A 21,979-nucleotide genomic window follows, 5' to 3' on the forward strand; every position below is an offset into this window, starting at 1 on the left:
CCACCTGCAGTTACTCCCTAAGGCTTCCTCTGCAGAGAGTAGCAGGCTGAACAAATCATTTGGCAGCAGTCAAAACCTAGTAAGATCTCTATCCCAGGAGCCAGAAGTAGCCAAGCAGTTGGCTGGGTAGCAGGTGCTCAGCATGACCACACTTGGAAAACACCAGGCTCAGACACCACATGTAACCAATCTCACCATGCATACATGGTCAGTCCAGTGCCACAGTACAGGATTCTCTCATCGCCACCAAAAGAAGCCCAGACTAACAGGACCAATGTCAGAAAAAGTACAACACCCTTACGCAGTGCATAGTTTTTACAAAATGGACAGCAAGAGAGGCGAGGAAAATAGGAAGGAGATGACATACAACTGGGTTTCTTATGCTCAGCTATAGAGGAATCCTTGAACCCTTCTAGCAAATCAACTTATCCTACAGTGACCTGCAATGACAAATACAAACATGTAGGAGGCCTTCCTAAACTTTAAGAGAAGAGCAGTATGACAACATGGGAAGAAGGGTACAGAGAGAAGGAGAGATAGAAAAATACAATGAACATCATGCCAGAGCCTAATTATGAATGGCTCTAGGGGGTTTACATTTTTAAGGATAGAACAGGAAAATAATTTATGCTCAATCTCAAGCACTAGCTATTCCTTTTCCTTTTATATAGAATATATTTCTTCTTTCTTGTGAGAGTGAGGGAGCCCTGGCACAGGCTGCCCAGGGAGGGTGTGTAGTCTCCTTTTCTGGAGGTTTTCAAAACTCATTTGGATGTTTCTGTGTGACCTGATCAAGGTGAACCTGCTTTAGTAGGGAGTTGGACTTGATGATCTCTAAAGGTCCCTTCCAACCCCCACCATTCTGTGAAATGCCATGGGATTTTTTTGCACTTTACCTTCTATAGATAAACCTCATCTCCTCTACAAAAGGTGGCATCTGTCTGGGAGGACTTCATCCAAACAAGTGCCTGCCCCATCTTTCCAATGTTGGTCCTTTCAGTCATTCTGCCCTTCTGAAACCACTGCATCCACCACAGAAGACCTACCAACTACCTTTCTCAAGTGTCTGTATCAGGGAAATCCTCCCTCCTCTGCACTGGGAAGATAAAACATAACCCCAAGCAATGGGGTAGGTGGGTTGGTGCTCACCTACTCTATTGCTCTTAGGCTGATGGCAAGGTGCTGAGAGAAGAAGAAAGAGAAAACCTCAGTGTTGCAGAAGGAAAACATCTCCATGACTTCTTCTTACTCCCAAGATGCAGAGGTAAGAAATAACATGCCCTCTACTTACAGTGAAAATTTAAGAAATGACACTATTTGTATTTATACTCCCTCACATTGTTTCTCTCTCTACTATCCAAAATACACAATGATAGATTGGCCTAATAACAAAAAACTCTTTTTGACTTCTTTTCATTCAGTGCTTTTCATCCCATTTCTCATCTTGTGAGCAGAAGCACAGGCAGCAGGTCTGGGCCTGAGAGCTCACCAGCTGCCAGGCCCAGCAGGAGCTCACAGCCCCAGTGCTGTACAAAGCTGCATTGCTGGGCACCATACCCACAGGTGCTTCCCAGCACCCAGATCAGCACTGGCAGCCCCTCATGCCAGAGGCCCATGGCTTTGCACAAGCAGCTCTCACGTATGTGCAACTGAGGCTGACTCTGAAGGCAATACATTTGATTTAACTGCTTTTTGTAGGTTCTCAATAGCCAGCCATTTCAACTTGCTGCTTCTTAAAGAGACTAAAGGTGTGAGCTTTAATTCTTAAAAGTAACAGAAAACTTGTGCATTCATTCCCTAGATTCCATTAATTCTTAACATTCTTAGGTTTTGGAATGAATCACAGAATGAGCTGGAAGGGACCTCTAGCAATCATCCTGTCCAACGCCCCTCCCAAAGCAGGTTCACCTAGATCAGGTCACTCAGGAACGTGTCCAGGTGGCTTTGGAAACCTCCAGAGGAGATTCCACATCCTCCTTGGGCAGCATGTGCCAGGGCTCCCTCACCCTCACAGGAAAGAAGTCTCTCCTTGTGTTTAAGTGGAACTTCTTGTGCTCCAGCTTATGTTCACTACCCCTAGAGTTCTGGTACTGGACACTACATAAAAAAAAAGATCACCCCATTCTCTTGATATCCACCTTTTTGGTATTTATAAGTGTTGATGTTGTCTCCCTTCAGTATCCTCCAGGCTGAAAAGCCCCAGTTCCCACAGCTTTTCCTAAGAAAGACGTTCCAGTCTCCTGATCATCTTGGTAGCCCTCAGCTGGACTCTCTTTGAAGAACAAGTCTCCACAGCAAATCTTAACTGCTACAAATAATGCCAAAGCAAGAAAAATCTTAGTGATCCAGCTATGCTTTTTGCTGACCTTAGCCACTCCTGGGTTTTGCAACAATTTCCAGACATTAATTTTGCCATTAGATTTTGAAATAATAACATCACTTAATAAATCTTTCAACAAAATTGTTTCATTATCTTATGGTGATTACCATTTAACTCAATATTTAGAGCTGAATAACCTAAGATAATTTACCTAATTTCTATTTCAAAAAGATTAACAGTCTCTAGAACAACACAGTTTAGGAAGATGACTTTTTGAGGCCATTTTTAAGCACTGTGCTTCCTATAGTATCTGCAATTGACAGACAGTAGGAAAAAAAATTACCAGATGAACCTTTAACTTGGGATAAATTGCAGGTAAAAATTCACACTGAGAAAGAAAAATTCCTCAATGGTTATGAAATAAAAGCAGTCCTGTGGTTGTTGTGGCTAGGATAAAGTTAATTTTCTTCACAGTAGCTAGTACGGGGCTATATTTTGGGTTTATACTGAAAAGAGTGTTGACAAGAGGGACACATAAGGGTCAAGGCCTTTTCTGCTTCTCACACTGCCTCACCAGCAAGTGAGCTGCACAAGAAGTTGGGAGAGGACACAACCACGATAGCTGACCTCAAGTGACCCAAGGGATATCCCAGACCATATGGCATAATGCTCAGCTTATAAAGCTTCCAGGGGAGGGAGGGGGGAAGAAGAAGGGAAAGAGGGACATTCAGAGGGATGGCATTTATCTTCCCAAGTAACTGTTACATATGATGGAGTCCTGTTTTCCTGGGGATGGCTGAACACCTGCCTGTCCCTGGGAAGTGTGTTTGTGTGCAGAGCTTTTGGTTTACCTGTTAAACTGTCTGTACCTTAACCCCTGAATTGTCACTTTCGCTCTCCCACTTTTCCCTCCCATGCCCCAGGGGAAGAGGTGAGCAGGTGGCTGTGTGCTGCCTGGTTGGTAGTTGGAGTTAAACCACAAGAGTCCCACATAATCCAAACTACTCTTTTTTTAGCTGACTCTTGGAGATTTCCACTTTTCCTCTCTCTTCAGAGAATTATGAATCTGCTTGAAACTGTATTTCCTGATAAACAAGTCAGGTTTTCACTTGGTGAAATCCATTACAAGTGCTTGTAACATCCCACTTTTTCCCGCCATTAAACTCAGAATTTTATTTGATTGTTTTTTTGGTATATTCACACAAATACCCAGGTCTCTCGCAAACAGTGTCCCAGACAGCGGTGCAGTTTCTGATTCTGGCCCTAGGTGGCAGTAATACATTACACCACACGAAAGCAGCAGCCTGCCAAGAGTGTCCCGGGAAGGCACAGGAGGGGCTCCTTCCTCTCAGCCTCTTCCTGCGCTATACAGACATGTCATTCTCTCAAGACTGCAACATTTTTTCACCCGAATACCAGCAAACTACTACGTTGTCCCCAACAGAATGACAAGTAGTCCAGGAGGATCACGCTTTTGTTTAAAAGCTGTGTTTCTCCAAGGGCAGGAAAGGTGATGCAGTCTGGCACAGCAGTGCAGGGTACCCAGAAGAGAGGATGATGGAGACCATCAAACCTCTCACATGTAGTCGACCTCCCTAAACTTATAGAAATTATTTGTTACTTAATGCTTTAAAAATTTTATTTCCCCAACATAACAGCACTTTACAAGTTGAAGTAATCTTCATTTCATCCAAGTGAAGGAAATCAGTACTGCTACCCTTCCTTCTTGAAGCAAGTTGCCCAAGAGTTACATGCTGACTCATGACTCACCTGAAGCCAGCGCTCCTTGCTTCTAGTCCTACCTGCAGATCTTCTAGACAATCCTGCTCTTAAAGGCGTTCTGACTTTATTACGGTAGACTTCAAAGACGAGTAGTATGCCTCCTGGTAGCCCTCCTTGCAGAGAGGCAAGCCTGTTTCACTCATGCAGGCAGCAGGAGAACACAGCATGTGTCCAGCTTCTGCCAACTGAGGCCTGAGGCAAATAAAAGGTTTGGCTAACTTGAATGGTCTACAGCATTCTCCCTCTCTCCCAGCTATAGACTGGGTTCTTGCTCCTAGTAGGATTTTGAACATCTGTAAGAAAATGAGAATGAGTGGCCCAGGGATGCCATCAGGGAACAGAAGGAATAATGTTCACACCAGTAGGGAATAATTCAAAAGTCCAAGAGGCAAAACTAACAATTGACATCCTGGTATATCCCTGGAATGGTCAATATTATTGAGTATTTTCTGTCACTCTCCCGATGTTCCCCTTGTATTCTGAAATAGCTGTTCCAGGAAAGAGGGCAGTATTTTTGTAGCTGTGCTGCTGGAGCTTGGCATTCAAGATGGGCGTTACCAATGCAGGTCCTAATGCAAGCTGACTTAGCCCTAGCAACAATGCTGCCCTCTGTGCTGGGAGACAAGGGCTGGTCAGGCTGAGCATCTTGTGTGATGGATGCAGGGCCTTTCTTGCCAGTAGCATCCCTGGGGCAGCTCAAGTGCTCAGTACTCCAACATTCACTTTCTAAGAGGAAAAAAAAGTAAAGACAGAAGCCGCCAGAACACAGAGAAGGAATCAATTTAGGAACATTAGAGGCTCATTCTAATACTGATACTTCCCCACAAGTCACTTAAGAATTTATCTTCCCTCAACATCCCCGTGGAAATCACCTGTGATGGCACTAAGAGTTAATCATCAGAAAGCAAGAATTACCTTCACCAGGAAACCAGATTTATCATTGTTTTGCCCCAGCAAATACCAGAGTGCCACAGAAGCAGCTCTGCCCCAAAACCCCCCAGCACCACTAGCAGCATCAATCACTCCCACAGAAGAAGCTGTGTCATCCTAGTGAAGCAGCCCTAGGCATGCTCCTGGTATCCTCCACAACCCTCACTCATCTGCTCTGCACACCTTGGCTCGCTGTCAAACACTGCTGAGGGACCACGAGGGGCAACATTCAATATGTTATCTATCCATTGTGATAGAGATACCATTCAATACCGTGCATGCTCATTTCAGGTTGCTGCTCATGCCAACATGGTCATCACTCAGCATCGTTTCATCTCTCACAGTCACAACTCCAAAACTCGTATTTCTAATAATGTTAAAACAGGGTTTGAATGTTTTAATAGCAATGCCAGAAGGGAGGGCCCACCATGGGAGCACCCTCGGAAGCAATGCTGCAAAAGCATCCAGCAATCCTGAGTACTCATAACATTGTCCTGCCTCTGCTGTGATCTGTCTAAGGCCTCAACACACTGATCAAGATATTAAAAACAAAGCCCAAGGAAAGACTAGAAGATGAAACCTGAAAAGGGATGAAAAAGAGGAAAGAAGAAAAAAGATCTGAAGATGAACTGGTGGTCACACAGGGAAACATATGAATCTTAAAAGCTATTTTTCAGCAATGGACTTGCCAAAGAGCAACTTTTTTCTGGGATCAGTCTCTTCTCTACTCTTCTAGTGTTACTAACATCTGTGATTTCAGTGATATTTTATCTTTTTAACACTCTGATTTCTGGACTTGGAAGACAACGAGAATTTTAATTTCCACGCCTTTCTAATCAGAGGAGAATCAGAGGAGAATCAGAGGAGAATCAGAGGAGAATCAGAGGAGAATCAGAGGAGAATCAGAGGAGAATCAGAGGAGAATCAGAGGAGAATCAGAGGAGAATCAGAGGAGAATCAGAGGAGAATCAGAGGAGAATCAGAGGAGAATCAGAGGAGAATCAGAGGAGAATCAGAGGAGAATCAGAGGAGAATCAGAGGAGAATCAGAGGAGAATCAGAGGAGAATCAGAGGAGAATCAGAGGAGAATCAGAGGAGAATCAGAGGAGAATCAGAGGAGGGTAGGGCTTGGAAGGGACCTTTAGAGCTCTAGTCCAACCCCCCTGCAGAAGCAGGTTCACCTAGATCAGGTTGCAACATGAAAAGTTCATTCAGACAAAGAATAAATCCACAAACATCTTTTATTTCATTATTTTGGAGGCCTGACCCCATGAGTTTTACTGGTATGAGGTCAAATCACCCTTTTGTTTCCGTTACACTTTCTAGAACAACCAGAAGAAGAGAGAGCATCTGTTCCATAGTTGGTCTTTACAGGGCCAGAAATCTGCGCAATTCAGCCACAGCTCAGCTGTTGGAAGGCATGATTATCTAGAAATAGGATGGGCTTGAAAAAAGGAAAAATGAAGGTAACAAAAGGACAAAAAAAAAAAAAAGGTCCATCTGAATCAGAAAGGCTGGATTCTGCCCCTTGATATACCTCTGCCTCAGTTACAAGAGGAGGGGGTGTTCACTTTACAGTTCACTACAGGATAAGCCAACTGGCAATTAATTTACTTTATCATTTTCTTTTAAGAAATATTGCAGAACTTCCTATATTTCTGTTCACTATCTCTCCATCAACAGAAGCACTGAGTCAGAATGATATTTTCTTCTGACACTAGTAGTTAATAAACATTTAAATCTGTTTTCAGAGTCTATATATGACTTTATAAAATAATATTGCTTGGAAGACAATCCACTTACCAGTGGCATTTCCACACAGAAAAGGGCCTGCCTGGTTAAAACACTAATACATTTTTGTAATGGTATAATCTAACCCATATCTTGCTGCTCATGCTACCTGTTTACCTTATGCAACTCACTTCACCACGGACAATGTGAACAGACTGGTTGTTTCCAGTTTCGTCTCAGAGCACATCCTTTAGTTTCCTGACTCTAATGCACCAGGCACTGCTTTCAAGGTTTGCACTGCAAGTAGCACACAATCAGGTTCTGTCAGAATTTCCTTCTAACAATAAAACAAAGGAACATTCAAACGTATTTGACATCTGATGTCAGACCTCCAAAGCCTTGTTCCCAAGTATGACCTCCTTTTAAGAGCAGTTTCAGCTTACCAGAAACCCAGATGAGTAATAGTGATGACAAATCCTATAACACAGAATTTTCGTAAGAATTAGTAACTGGTTTTTACCAACCAATTATCAATTCCCATGAAGCACTCAGTTGGCTACGACTATCATTACTTACAAGGGTGCCATCAAACTGAAACTGAGCCAGTGTTTTCAACATGATTTAAGAGCAGTTCTAGATACTGAAGTGGCTCCTGAGTCCTCACTGCCAAATGCACATTCTTCACAAGGTGATGTTTTCTCCCTTGCTTCCCAGAGAAAAAGGCAACACTTCCTCTGCTAACAGACAATACTAACGAGCCATACAAAGGAAATAATGAGTTACTTCGTGCATTTGACAGCTTACTGCAGTTTTAAAAGATTTGTGAAGATGAAAATGTGTTTCCTTTACCTCAAATTATTTTAGGTACTTGTAGCAATTATAGATAACATTTTTCAGACAGAACTGTGGCTCTTGAATTACAGCATCCATTTCAAAGTAACATTCAAATTAATCTAGACACTTTTTCCAGCCCCAGAGTCCACAAGGTTAACGTTTGACAAGTTCCAGTTTCATCTGTAACCAAATTAGCACTAAATATTCCTGCACTACCAAAGCGCTAGGGAATGAGGTGACCCCCCTCCTTGAGGAGACAGACCTCCAGGACAAGAGCTATTCACTCCAGCAAAAAAACCTACAGGTGATGTTCAATCCTCCCAGGCCCTGCAGAGACACATTTTATAGCTGGCTTTCAGGAGGGAGTTGCCAACCGCCATATCCCGCCTCCTCCCCTGCCAGCACTTCACTCCCCTATCTGCTTGAATCTAACTGTGAAAAGAAGGCAATTAGTGTACTGTCAGACTGTCCCCCTGAGGCCTCTTGCCACCACCTGAGCAGCTCCCCTTAGAGCACAGAGGAGGAAACACAGGGCTGGGGATGGAAAGAGGTGAGACTGCATACTTACAGTTGGTGTAAACTATTAAGGGACTACACCTTCCAGTTACAATCAGACAATTTTTAACAGTGAAATGAAATGAAGTTGTGAACCCAACGCTGCTGTTATGAATTCAATGAATCAAAAGACTACCCTCGCAAACAGCCTGTTGGCCATCACAGTCAGCAAAGAGGCCAAGGGCACTGCTTTGAGAGAGGACATCCAAAAGCACATCAGAAAAAGTACCTCCATGCAACATTACAGGCCACTGTTGGCACTGCAGGCTTGGAGGGATGTCACAAACCCAGGGACACCCTACGGTTAACCCTCACGAGGGAGTAGTGCATCCCACCCCACAAACTCCTGGCTAATAAGGCAAGTTAAGTGCCCATTTACTGTTGGCTGATCTATGGACAGCCTTTATAAGTCTTCACTGAGATCTGGTCTTGAGTCTTTGGCTCTAGAACAACCCATTTTAACCCCTCTGGGTCCTCAGAGTGATCATTCACATAATATTTTCTTGCTATTTCAGTGAAATAAACATTAAGTTTTCCTAGGCTGTTACTGGGCCAGTGTTTCAGATCCGGCAAACACTTATTGCAGCTTCACAAAACAGTAATAATGATAAAAAACCAGGAATATATGGAAAGTCACAACATGTATTTCAAATCTTCACACCCCAGGACATGTCCATTCATTACCTCTCCACTTTCCTTCAAATTCCAGCAGCAAACAAACAGGATGTCACATCTGAACCTCCAAATGCAAAATGAAAACATGCTACAAAAAACATAGAGGGGTCTAAAAAGAAAACACAGTATATCTTAAATTTACGGTCTGGTTTTCTTTCTTTTTTTTCTACTGACAAATACAACCTCGGCAAATGACCAAACTATAGGGAGTACTAAAAGTGACATCAGATTTTTTCCCAACAGTTGCCTGTACTCCACGGGAGGGTTTGCTGCAGACCCGTACAGAACAAGATGGAATTTGGTGCAAGGGGGCTCATACTCACCGTCTGCAAAGTTTCCTCCTGTCTTCTGCTTTGGCTCTGTCGGTTGATAAAGGAGCGTGTTGAGAGCTTGTAATGGTTCAACAAGCAGATGATCACTACCACCATAACAGTTATAACCACAATTATAATGATGATTTGAACAAACTCCAGTTCAGCTAAAACAAAGAGGAAAAAAAAACCCAAAGAGGGCAATATGTCAAACACAGAATGTTATCCGTCAAAGCAATAATACAAAATTTCATCAAGATTCATCTGGAGCGAGATGTTCACTGCAGCCCATTTCCCAAACTTTTGCAGAGAAAACTGTGCTCAAAAAAAGTACAAAAGTTATTCATATTTTGGCAGTGACAATCTGTTGGTGTGGGCAGCTACAGGTCAAAGCCAAGAAATCTCTTGGTGATAGCTCTCTGCAGTTATCTTTTTTTTTTTTAAATCAGCTAAATAGCATGAAAGGTACCCAAACCAAACAGAAAAGCGCTTCTTTTTTTCCCCCCTAATGAATCTACACAAAATGTCTTTTTCTATTACTTACTTCTCTCTAACTAAAATTAACTTCTCCAGAACATTCCCACCCAGGTAAAAAAAAAAAAAAAAAAAAAAGAGAGATCTAGTACTTTAAAACAAGACACGTTCCACTGTGGTTAAAAATGAAACTGGGGCCTTGGCTGTTGCAAGAGATATAATTACAATGAACTCTACCAGAGCCCATCATCTTATCTGAAGTCCTGCTTATACCACAAATATTAAGTATATTTAGAAATTAGTCGCTCTTGCATGCTTTTGGCTCTATTGGAGCAGCAAGGATGAGCAACGTAAGGGGAGAAACTGCCCTTTGGAGTTACACAGTTGCTGATATTTCTATGGAAACCGCATTGCTCACAGGGGATGCTTTCATCTTGAAAGACAACTCCAGTTAATGGGAGGAGGTCTTTGGTTGCTAGGCTGGTAGAAAAAGCAAAGCAGCAGTGCTAGTTGCTCAGTTTCAGCACATTGCAAAAATTGCACTACTTTCAGATACCAAAACATTATTTTTGGGGAACTGGTATTAAATTTCTGTTTTTAAAAAGCCAACAAAGAAAGAAAGGTAACAAAATATAAAGAAGACAACACTAACATCAGAGAAAACAAGCTTCTTCCCCCCTCATTTGTAGCCATCCTCAGCCTTCTGTGTTAATAGCAGTGCGCTTATGCAAACAGAAGACAACTATGAATTCAAGCTAGAAAAATGTAGTTCACTCATAAAACCCAAAGTGACCTGTGGTGGAACTGAAGGAAAATGAAGGCTGTTTTGTTAACATCTCTTGCAAACAAAACACCAGACAACAGGAGATGCAAGTGGCACTGGTGTCCAGTGGAGGCTGGTGCCAAGGTCCAGATGCTTGTCAGAAGTTACTAGTGGACACAGCCACTTCACTGTCTAAGTGCTGAGGTTCTGTCATCACCTCAGCACAAGTAACTAAAACTATTTAAACCTAAAGGCAACAATAAGTGTAAAGAACAACCGTACATCTATAATTTAATTTCCCTTTGCTATTAACTATCATCCACTTATAAATAAGACCATCAACACTTAAAAAAAAAAAATGATTAGTCAGTGCCTTGCTCTGCTTTTGCTATCAATTCCATGTGCAACACAGCAATCTTTTATTTTCACCCCTCTTGCGTCATTGGAAGCTAAGGATGTCAGCACCAAAAGATCAAAACACTGGAAGCGTAGAATTAAATAACCAAACCCACCAAAACTATGTTTAAATAAAAAGTCAGTTTTTCTTGTCTCAGAAGCGCAGAAGACTGACTTGACACTGTTGACAAACGCTGCAATTCACATTCTCCAGCTACTTAGTAGTAAAGGGTTTCTTTACCCAGAACTTTTTTTTGGGTCCATGTAATACTTTAGACTGGAAACTGAGAGATTGTTGCTAAAGGGCAACATGCAAAACAAGCAATGTTGATTTAGGCTTTCCTAGAACGCAAAGATCACTGGAATGACATGTAACTTCTCTATCTGCCAAGGGCAGAGTTTTCTAAATTTATCAAGGCCTCAGCGTTTCAGTGGCAGCGGACAGTACCTCTCCTTTAGAAATAAATGATTGGGTCTGTGAGCCTTTTGCTTGGAGCGGAATCACTGGGAAGTGTTTGACTAAAACATGGCCATGGAATATAGAAAATGAAAACCACAGCACACAGATGCCAGCACAAAGGATTTTCCAAGTCCAGCTCAGCTTTACATGGCAAACACTAAACACAAGAAGACACCCTACCTATGGTTCAAGGGTGAAGGGAAAAGGAAAGGGGAAGGTAATTTTTTGTCTCTTCCTCCTGACTGAGCTACCTGCTACTTGTTGCTTATCAACAAGAAAAAAAAAATAAAATCAAAGGGACAAGCACAGCAGCAGCCTTTATTTAGCAGCACCTCTCAAGGTAACTGGAACAGTTTCTGGTAGCTGCTGACAGGCACCGGGTCACTCCGCTCCCCTCCCCCTCAGTCCCTGCCCGACACAAGCCGGGTGCCACGGGCCCCCATCACCGCCACTCTGCCTGCCAGACTGACACCTGCTCCTGTCCCCTTTTCTGACAAGTTAACTGGGAGAATTCGAGAAATTAGATATTTTTACCTCCCCACATACATTCACTCGTTTGTTTCATCACGCAGAGGAAATAATATAATACAGGAGAATATTCTCCGTGGTAAACACACAACACGAAAAAGGCAACGGTATCTTGAAAGAAAACACCTTCGTAGAAGAGTGCGAAAGAAGAGAAATCACTTATCACCCTACTGACAACCACACAAGGAAGAGCACCTGGACCGTCCCCCGGAATCCTGCGCAGACAGCCTCCGCCAGGCCAGGGCAGCCCCGCGCCTCTGAGCGGGCCGGGCGGCGAGGCACGCTTCGCTCCGGCCGCCCGGGGCCCGCGCTCGCAGCACCCCGAGCCCGACCCGTGCAGAAACACCGGAGGAACGATCGGGTACCTCTTTCCAACAACAGGTCTTTTAACCGCGCATCCTTCACCGCTGTCCTGTTAAGCTGCTCACTGGACATGCTCGCCTCCGGCGCACCGGGGACTCAAGCCGCTCCGCCAGCCCCCTCAGTGGGCACTGCATCACCGGCAGCCCCGGGCTCCATCCGGCGAGGGGTCACCCTCCTCGAGCTGCCAGCTCAGCCCTACGCGGGGACGGACAGACAGCCTCCTGCCCGTCCGTCCGTCCCGCGCACCGGGAGGGCCCGGCCCCGGCGCTCAGACCGCAGCTACCGCCTACGCCAGCGCCCGCCGGCAGCGGGCACCGCGCCGTGGAGCGGCAGCCCGGCGGGCAGGGCAGGGCCGGCACCGGCCGCTCTCGCCCCGCCGTGCCCCCAGCCGCGCGTGTGCGCGCACGCACGGACACGAGAGACGCCTTTGGGCTCCTGACGCGGAGGATGGGGGGAAGGGGGGAGCGGGCGGGGGGTGTCCCGCTGGGAAAAAAAAAAAACAATGGAAAAAAAAACCCAAAAATATTTTTTTAAATGTTTGCGACAAAAGAATAAAAATAAATTTTAAAAGGAGAGATAAAGCCGCAGGGCGCCCCGCCGCTTGCCGCAGGGCCGGAGGCAGGGAAGGAGGAAGGTGCGTAGCTTACCCGAGCCGCCGCCCCGCCGCTCTTTAAGCCCGGCCCGACCCGGCGGGCGCTCCGGGCGCCCCGGCTCTTCCGCTTGCCCCGGCCCAGCCGCGCCTGCGCCGCCGCCAGCCCCGCCCCGCCCCGCCCCGCCCCGTCCCCTCGCACGTGCCCGCGCCGCGCCCCGCCCCGCCCCGCCGTCACGCGCCCGCCGGCGGGGGCAGCAGCAGCGGCAGCAGCGAGGGGCCGAGACGGAGGCTGTGAGCGCGGCGCCTCCCTGGGAGGGCTGGCCCGCCCGCACCGCACGCTCCTCTTCCCGGTAACTGGCACTGGCACGGCAGCCTCGACCCCGGGCTGCCTCCCGCACCTACCACAAGGGACCGCGGAAACCTTCCGGAGCTGCACGGCTGCGATTTTACAGTTCAGCGATTTAGGAAGAGTCAGGGGGCTGTGTGAGCCTGTAAAATATTAGGGAGACGCATCCTGGTGCAATACTGCAAAACAGTAACCGCCAGAAGAAATAATGGCTGTAACCTCAAACAGTTCAAACGCACAAGTTAAAAAGAGGAGGAGGGGAAAGGAAAACACCAGAGACTTTTGAGACTTGGGCTCCAGTTGCACGCATGTTTCTTTGGCAGAAGTCTCGGCTCCAGCGTGCTGCTTGCCCCAGCCCTGCCACCGAGCCAGCCTCTGCCTTGGCTGCTTTTCAGGCACACTGGCTGCCCATCCCAATCCCAGCCCACGTTCACAGTTGGAGCACCACAGTGGAGGCCAGCAGCAAGGACTCCAAGGCTGCCCTACTGCTTTTGCTCACAGGAGCAGCAGAGCCCCACCGGAGTCCCTGCCATGCCAGGAAGCCCCGTTAGCACAATGTCCTGTGCCTCCTACACCTGCCTCACCATTGTGGTTGAGCCCTCCTCGTCTTCCTAGTAACTTCTCTGGATTATGGTACAATTCACAAAGCACTGGGTAAGACTGGTGGTGCATGTCTACGTATGAAGGAAAAGAAAATTCGACCTCAGCCGGGCTTCAGCACTGGAAAGGCTCCATGTCCCACTTGCAGCAGGCTGACTGGCTCAGCACAGCCCCACAGCAGCACCTCTTCCCCCTCATAGCACAGTCACAGCACTCCAAGAACCCACTAGACGTGCTGTAGGGTGGATGACCATGGAGGTTAGAGACACCGCTGCCCACGCCTTACATATCAGCAAATCCCATGGACCAGTCTCAAGAAAAAAAGGGTCCATTGACTCAAAGTCAAAGAGGAAAAGTGAGAGGGGAAGCGCCTGCTTCCTAGCTAGCACTAGGAAGAGTCAGGGAGTTCAAAATGCTAGGGAAACATATCCAGAAACACACCTACTGCATACAGCAGGGCCCTCTCATTTGGTTACAGGTTATCCCCACTGTCTGGATTTATTAAACTGTTGTTGATGTTTAGTTCAATACCCCAGGGTCTAAGACCCCAATCCAAACAGTACAGTCAAGCTGAGGGACAGTGGTTATGGACTGTAAATAAATATCCCGAGAGAATTCCTAGAAGGGCAGAATCAGTTTAAATTGTATGTCGGTGGAATGGTTTTGTGCAAGTGGAGTATTGACTACAGCAGCATTGCCAGCAGAGGGAAATAATTCTGTATACATAGCAGATGTGGAGCACCTTCAAAACTAGACTCTTATCACTCCCAGACTACTTGGAAGACAATGAATTCAACAGACTAGCCTTTTAAACACGGCTGTTGTATGGGCACGACTCACTTTGTGTGTACAGAGTCACCACTGAGGCTGATTATCTTCCTGTTGCAAATTCTCCGTTGTCAAGTACAGAAGTGTCAAACAAAGTTTCTGAGCCGGTGATTGGCCCACATACATCGCTCTCAAACCTCGTGTTCAAAATGAGAAGCTGGTTTCAGATAAGCATACTTTAAAGGCTACATGGATATGTAGAGTCTTTTTAGTTCTTGAAGTGCATTAACCTAAAACATAGTTGCCTTGGCAAGACTAGGGATTCAGCACACAGAAAGACTGGTAATACATTGTGCACTTTACTCCTTCTCTAGCCCATTGCTTCCCTGCCCACCAAAATTCGTTTATTATATGAGTGCAAGCACAGTGATTGCAAAATGGTTACAGACTGTTGTATCAATGAAGTAACACACCCAGTAAACATTCTCAAGAATATCCTCAGAACCGTATTTGGCTCATTACTTATTTTTTAATAATTTATCATCAAGTTCTTAATGTGAGTTAAGCCCTTTAGGGGCTGAACAACTGCACAGCAAGTGCCAGATAGCCCATAAAAGCTGCTTGGTCGACAAGGATGGCAGACCATCTTCCTTGTAAAATTCCCCTCCCAGGAGGAGGTTACACTGCGACCTCTGAGCAGGACAGGTACTCTGGCTACAGGGCTGAAGCTCCCTAAGCAGGCTTAGGCACACCAAGTGGCAGTGCTCCTCCACGAGTCATTAGAAGCCTAGTATATGAATGATAAAGCCTAAAGACAGTTAAACTTAGTAATATTAAGGTGAAATTTTATAAAGGACATGTTTACCTATCTATCTCCTCAGTCTTGACTGGGAAAACAAAAAATTAATTCTGGACCCCACAAAAACAAAACTAGTTTTTTTGGTTTACTAACAGTAACGATGTTAATCTCTTAAGTGTAAGAAAACACATCATGCTTTGTTGACCAAAACTGGAAAGATGCCGCTTTCTCAAGAAGAGTTTTGCATTTCTAATGCTTATCCCTTTTTTTTCCCTCTACTTCTCTAAAGACATTACTGACTGTGGGCAGGCTCTTGTCCAGCTCTTACTCTGAAGAGTAAGAAAAAAAACACAGTCTTGAAACTGGAAAATAAGGGGATGTTTCCTCCTGCCTGCAGTCCTGCCTTGAGGTCATACTTACCAGGGGCAGATGAACAGTGGGGGTTGTGTGCAGAGGTGCTTAACTCTCCCTCGGCTGTGACACAGCTTGGAGACACAGGTTTAACTTCAGCCCAGAAAACCATCTAAGGCAGGCACAAACCTACAACCACTAACACTGCATGCAGGACCACGAGTCCTTATGTGCCTCTTCCAGGAGGCACCAGGATGATGTTTCATGGTCAAAGCCACATTAGGGTGACACATGCCTGCCATGGGAGAGCTGTGCTCTCAGCCCCGCAGCCAGCCAGGCTGGAGGGCCCACACAGCTGCGCTGTGGGACTACCTGGGGAATTGCTGCCTGCTGCAATCCCAGCCCCATGGGATGGTGGATGACAACATGGCTGAAGTACACATGTGATGGACCAGGTCTCCACTTTCAGAGAAAAAAGTCAGACTGCTTGCTGAATGAACCCTGGTGCCAACACAAAAAAAAAGAGGTGGGAAATAGTCAGTGAAGGACAGAGCAGGAGACCAGGACTATCCCTTTTTGGGTAAGGGTCTGCACCTGGATGGGCTTCAAACCACCACAGACACATGCACCAAATGCTCCTTGCCCCTGCCTCTCAAACTGCCACCTCCTGGGGTAAATTTTTGCCTTTTCAATCTGGAGTTAATAAGTTTGTCAGAAAAAGATGCTGAGGAATGACACCACCCTGGGGAAAGCAAAAGTGCTTTTATCATTGGCAGTGAATTCAGGTAATTTATTTGCCAGCAGGTGCATGGCAATACATATCTAGATGTATTATGTTGTTGTGTTTAACGTGATTGAGTGCAAGGAACAAGCAGAAGGGAGCCGTGTGGAGAGATCAGTGATACAACCCAAAAGCAGCAAGTTTGATGGAGGGATTTAACACAGGACAGTGGTAAAGGCCTCTATATTAACTCTTTTAAAGCTATTGTTTACTCTGCATTAATAGGAGGGATTGTGAAACTGATTTCTCTCCTTCCTTCTCGCCCCACCCCCCCTTTGCAAGCCTCAGTTAAAGAGCTCCCTCAAAATCTTGTTTCCTAGAGAGACAAAGCAGTCCTTTGTATGTGTAGTTACTTGCACAGCCTGCATGGTCCATGTGCTGGCCACGCGTGCAGTGGTTTGTTTTCCTGTGCTGGAAGGAGGGTTCGATCTGGGACACTGAATTATAACATGCTGTTTTGAAAGTAATCACCATTTCAGACCTGGCTAGCTGTAGCTCTGCTTATACCGGCGAGTGAGAAAATCTGCTCATGAATTATCCCCACTGCAGTTCTATTAGTCCTCACATGCCAGCTCGACACAAGCAATTTGCCCTTGTCTCCTCCAGCAGGGTTAAATGGTACAGTGGGCATAATATACTTGCCCTGTTTACCCTGGAGATTACGCTGCTGTTAACTTTGATGCTCCCCTGCCACTGATGAAAAACAGGTACAGAATTTCCTAGTGCTGATGCATAAGGAATGAGAGACTCTGAGCAGGGAAAAGCAGTTGTAAATCTGAAGGTGATCATCAGCCTGGGCTATCCAGACCCTGAAAATATCCCAAAAGGGACAAAGCAGCCGGGTGTCTTGAGAACCAGAATCTCACACAGGTACTTGTTATGCTGAATCCTGTTATACACTGCCTTCCTTTTATTTTAATCATTGACTAATTCAACCCTCCATTTAGTTCTATTAAAAACTCGTGAACAAAATCAGCTGCACTGAAACTACTGCAACCCCTTCCATCCTTCATTTTGATCATGGTCCATAGCTTTTGGCTTATTTTAAGCTCAAGTCTAATCAATGGCTGTAAAAATGAGCTTTTAAAGTAAGAGAAAATAGGAAAAAAACCCTATCACAATGTAATTTAAAAAAAAAATCTGTTGTTATTCAGAGTTCTCACAGCAGTAATTGCAATTAGTACCTGGTACTGGAGGCTGTGTAGTCTCAGTGGTTGCAGCATGACTACCCTTCTTAAGCTCCCCGTGGTTTCCTGGCAATTCCCAGCAAATACAGGGAAGAATCATCCCTCATTATTAACTTTTTTTTTTTTTTTAGCCCATTCAGACAGGAGCTAGAAGAGATGCACTAAGGACCACATTAAAAAGCTGAGAGATCACACCATGCATTATCCTACCATAGGAACAGATGAAAGTTAAATGAGAGACAGAATTAGCATGGGTGCGAGAACCTATGCATATGCAAGAATCCACCTCCAACATAAAATTGAAAGCCCTGTTGTAGAAATATAGGTTGCTAAATAAGCTATTAGAGGCATTTTGCACACACAAAAAAAGGAACGTTCATTATTCCACTAAAGTATACTCTTCAGAGTTACAGAGAGTCTCCTGCCAGGTGGATTATTCACTCCATAAATCTCAATTGCCAACAAACTCCCTGACAGCCAAGAAAAGAAAACAATGGGCACCGGACTGCAGATTAACACACTAACAAGATATTTTAGTAGTTTCTGACTAACGTGTATGTTAAGACCTCACAAAGCTGGGCAGTGCAGAAACTTTTCAAGATCACAGGAAAATCCAGCAACCCTGGTCTAAAAGAGAAACCTAAGGGCAAGACACAGAATGGAGATAAGAAGGGAAAGCAGAACCAGGATAACAATAAGGTACTAAAAATACAAGTAGAATGTGAAGAGCTGTATTTTATTTCTAACATTAATGTAATCACATTTAGAGATATGAAGCTCTGCCTCACTGATCGTGCTGTAAGGTACCTGAAAGCAGAAGATGAAAGGAGAAACTTGGAAAAAGTAACCAAAGAGATATAGGGGAGAAAGGGAATCAACCTAACTCAAAATTTGAGGTCAGTGATGACAGAAAAATAATGCTTTTACAGATCTACAATGCCAATATAAGCTAATATTAACATTTAAAAGGAAAGACATTGATACTGAAAAATGCATCTACAAGCAAAACAGACAAATTTTCTTCATTTTCTTTTATTCTACAGGTTTCTTATAGTAAGTCTTGCAGCATTTACATACATGCTGTCTGGATGTGTAATTATAAGGGAAATTAACCCTGGATAACCCCATGCTGCAGCACGTTTACAAAAATTGCTCTGGAGAAAGCAACACTAGGAATAAAATGGAGGATGTTCAAACCATCGGAAATCAAGTGAGTCACAGACATGATAGGTTTGAAGGATGGGAAAATCTCTTTATGAGAACATGCCATTAAACATTACAATCAAGCATAAAATTGCTCTGCCACAGTATTTTGTTTTATTTGCATTGTTAAATTTCTTCTAACAATAATGGATCGTTTATAGCACTAATGATTTACACAAAAGGAGCTGCGTAAATGAATCCCAAATGGGTGTCCTCTTTCTTAAGAATTGTAGACTCAAGTTTCCTTCAGCTTGATCTCAAATCAGTGACTCACACAAATTTCACATCTGCCTCGGGATACAATGGCGCAGCTTCTAACGCTGTTTCACGATGGATTAAGTTCCTATGGTGCAAGAGAGGTGTAAAAACCTGCCCTAATTTTAAAAAGCACACCGCATTTCCACAAATTGCCATGATGCGAAAGCTATAGATGCTTTGTCATTAATGACTGTTATCACTGGCTATTTTACTAAGTTTATTACTTCTGGCTTCTGCAACCCCACTTAAAATAAAACATGTTGTTTATATGCAATTTATGTATGCCCCTGCACTCAACCACAAATTTTCCCCAACAAATCAATGCAATTGATCTAGAGGAGGGAGGCACAGTTTAAGAGCATTTAAATTGATCTGCAATACACATTCACTTCACTTGCAGTCTACTCCCTAAAGATATGGGGACTAGGATTTTCGACATGCAAAATGATTTGGATTTGAGACAGTTTATAACTCACTTTATGACTATTTTATTCCCATTCAACAGCATTCCAAAACTGTTAAGTCAGGCTACCTCAAATCGGAAATCAGAAAAGAGGCATAAAAAAACCAATTTGAGATACACCTTGATCACATCTTTCTAGTGTTTCTTTAACCTTTATGTCAAAATTAAGGTATTTGTCAACTCCCTTGAATCCAGCAGCCGAGGCATTAAGAAACCCACATAATATACAGTGAAATCTTGAGAACTGACAACACTGGGAATAAGAATCAGAATCTAGTCAAGCCTTCTTGGGCCAGCAAGAATGACAATAACTGCAGATGTCATGTGCTGAGCTCATGAGGAAACATTAGGAAGTTTCTAATGCACCTCTTTTCTGATAATGGCCTAAGTGAGTGTGTAGACAATCCTCACGTAGGAGAAACAAGGAGGAGACGGGAGAGAAGCTCCACAGAGAATGTCGGTCATCAGATGCTTCCTGTAGTTCTTCCATAACTACTTATGGGGAACCAGTTTTGATGCATCATCACAAGCATTCCTCGGCAAGCAGCAGCATTTCTGCCGCTTCTTTCAGACTGTCAAAGGAGTAAGACTTCCCAAAAATACATCCTCTAGGAAAGAGAGAATTAGGCAGGCGAGCTCAGTGCTCAATGGGAACTGGATACCCCACTGCAGCTTGTGAAAAGCAGACCTCTCAGTAAACCACCAGTGAAATGACAACCACATTGCAGAAGACACCAGGCTATTTTTACCAAAGCAGAATATGTTAGCTTTTCTTTTTGTATGAAGGCAATAAAAATTCATAAGATTCATGGTCTGCATTTAAAGAGAAAAACTTGGTAATACAGCATTCAGACCACGTGGTTTTTAACATTACCATGAATGGTCTGTGTTCTTCAGTCTTTTGACATGTTCACAGGGATGATGTTTACACTGACTCGTTCATAGTACATCATATCACATTTTAATGATTCAGTTCAGCTCTGACAAAAGGAAACATCTGCCATGATTTCTTCTTTCGTGAACTTTATCACAATTAAAAATCTGATGTTTCACCAGCCTGTGTGCCAACCGAGAAGCACGCCAAGTTCAGCACTTCCTGATACATACAAATGCGTGCAGCATGAACAGCTAGTACCAACAGCACTAAGCCATCACTGACTTGTCAGTTCCTACCACAAAAGAGAAAAAAGATCACAGTTTGTGGGCAATAATTTCATAATCTTGATCTGGTTTCCATATGACAGAGTGCAAGAGAGAGAAAGCGAAGGAAAAAAAAACCAGAACGCTTCACAGCTCTGTGTGATGACAACAGAAGTTTTCTGTGTCTTGCCCTATTGCAGCCAGGAAAATATTAAAGCAGCATGTCAAAACTGGCATAGCTTCTAAGAAAACGATTTCCAAACATGTCTTGATGGACAGCACCCTAGCAACTTGACACAAAGCTTAAATCTGCATCTACTTTACATAAAATGAGGCCAATCCCACCCAATGCAATGACAGTATTCTTGTTTTCAGAATTAATGGATCTACAAACTCAAGCCACTTCTAAGCCTGTACAAAGGATGGCAGCTTGACCATTGATCATGAAGATTACCAACCCCCTGTGCCCTGCATAAGGCTGGAGTAACTCTTGCACCTCTAGGCATTTCCAATAGCACCATCATTTCAGGGTGGAAGCCAAGAGCCAGAAACAAAGCCAGAAGCCTAATGATACAAGCAATGAAGTGCTGCTTCGCATGTGGAGCAGCAGGGTCCCTCTGCTTGGTGGGCTGTGATTGTTACTGAGCCGAGGCAGTTGGGAGGTATGGACATTTCTGAACAGACTCCAGGATAGAGCTCGGGTCTCAGTGAAGGCTGAAGGCCTTCTAACACTGCTCCTCCATCCATTATTTTATCCTGTACAATCAGCATAAGACTGGATTGGGTAAGGTGCAATTAAACTTGTGTCTCATAGAAGGACTTCAGGAACTCAGAAAGAAAAGGGAAAACCATCCTGCACACAGAACATATAAGACTGTCTCAAACATATGGCATAGGAGATGTTTAAGGAGATGCATGGTCTACTATTAGCTATGAGATCAGACTGTATTGAGCTTCTTAACCCAGCTTTATCACAGACCTGGTAGTGACCTAAAAGAAGTCCCTCAGCTCTCCATGCCCATCCCCACTTTCCTCTCTCTTGGTACCACAGCAGCACCTATGCAGTGCTTCCACGGAGCATGGCCTCACTCCAGTTTTTATCCACCACCTGATACCAGTACCGTATGAAATTTGAGGTGCTAAGCCACTTTAGAAGGTGACGTGTGAGCACCTAAATCACAAAGGTGCATTTTCAAACTCTGCCCAGTAGCAAGCAGATGGATGTCCTTTCTCAATGAGCAAAAGGCCAGCCCAAAGCAGTTTTACTGTGTGAGACAGCAAAACCTCAAATCTGCTTGAAATCTCACCAGACACACTGGGAACTGATAGCTAGTGTATCTTACAGTTTTGGACGAGAGGCTGCATTTCA

At 44.4% G+C, this 21,979-nt stretch overlaps 1 protein-coding gene across 6 annotated transcripts in view; it reads right to left on the reverse strand.

Moving 5' to 3' along the window:
- LDLRAD4 (low density lipoprotein receptor class A domain containing 4) overlaps positions 1–21,979 on the reverse strand; it is a 246,397-nt gene that overhangs the window by 5,258 nt on the left and 219,160 nt on the right. For 2 of the 6 annotated variants that reach the window (XM_061996122.1, XM_061996121.1), the window contains exons 1-2: positions 12,125–12,763; positions 9,151–9,305 (exon numbers count right to left, since the gene is read on the reverse strand). In XM_061996122.1, coding sequence (XP_061852106.1) covers positions 9,151–9,305; positions 12,125–12,194 — 225 coding nt within the window. In that variant the 5' untranslated portion in view covers positions 12,195–12,763. The other 4 variants (XM_061996120.1, XM_061996118.1, XM_061996123.1 and 1 more) reach the window with 3 other exon arrangements.

Source organism: Colius striatus, chromosome 4 (genome assembly GCF_028858725.1).
Source record: "Colius striatus isolate bColStr4 chromosome 4, bColStr4.1.hap1, whole genome shotgun sequence".
NCBI classification, from domain to species: Eukaryota; Metazoa; Chordata; class Aves; order Coliiformes; family Coliidae; genus Colius; species Colius striatus.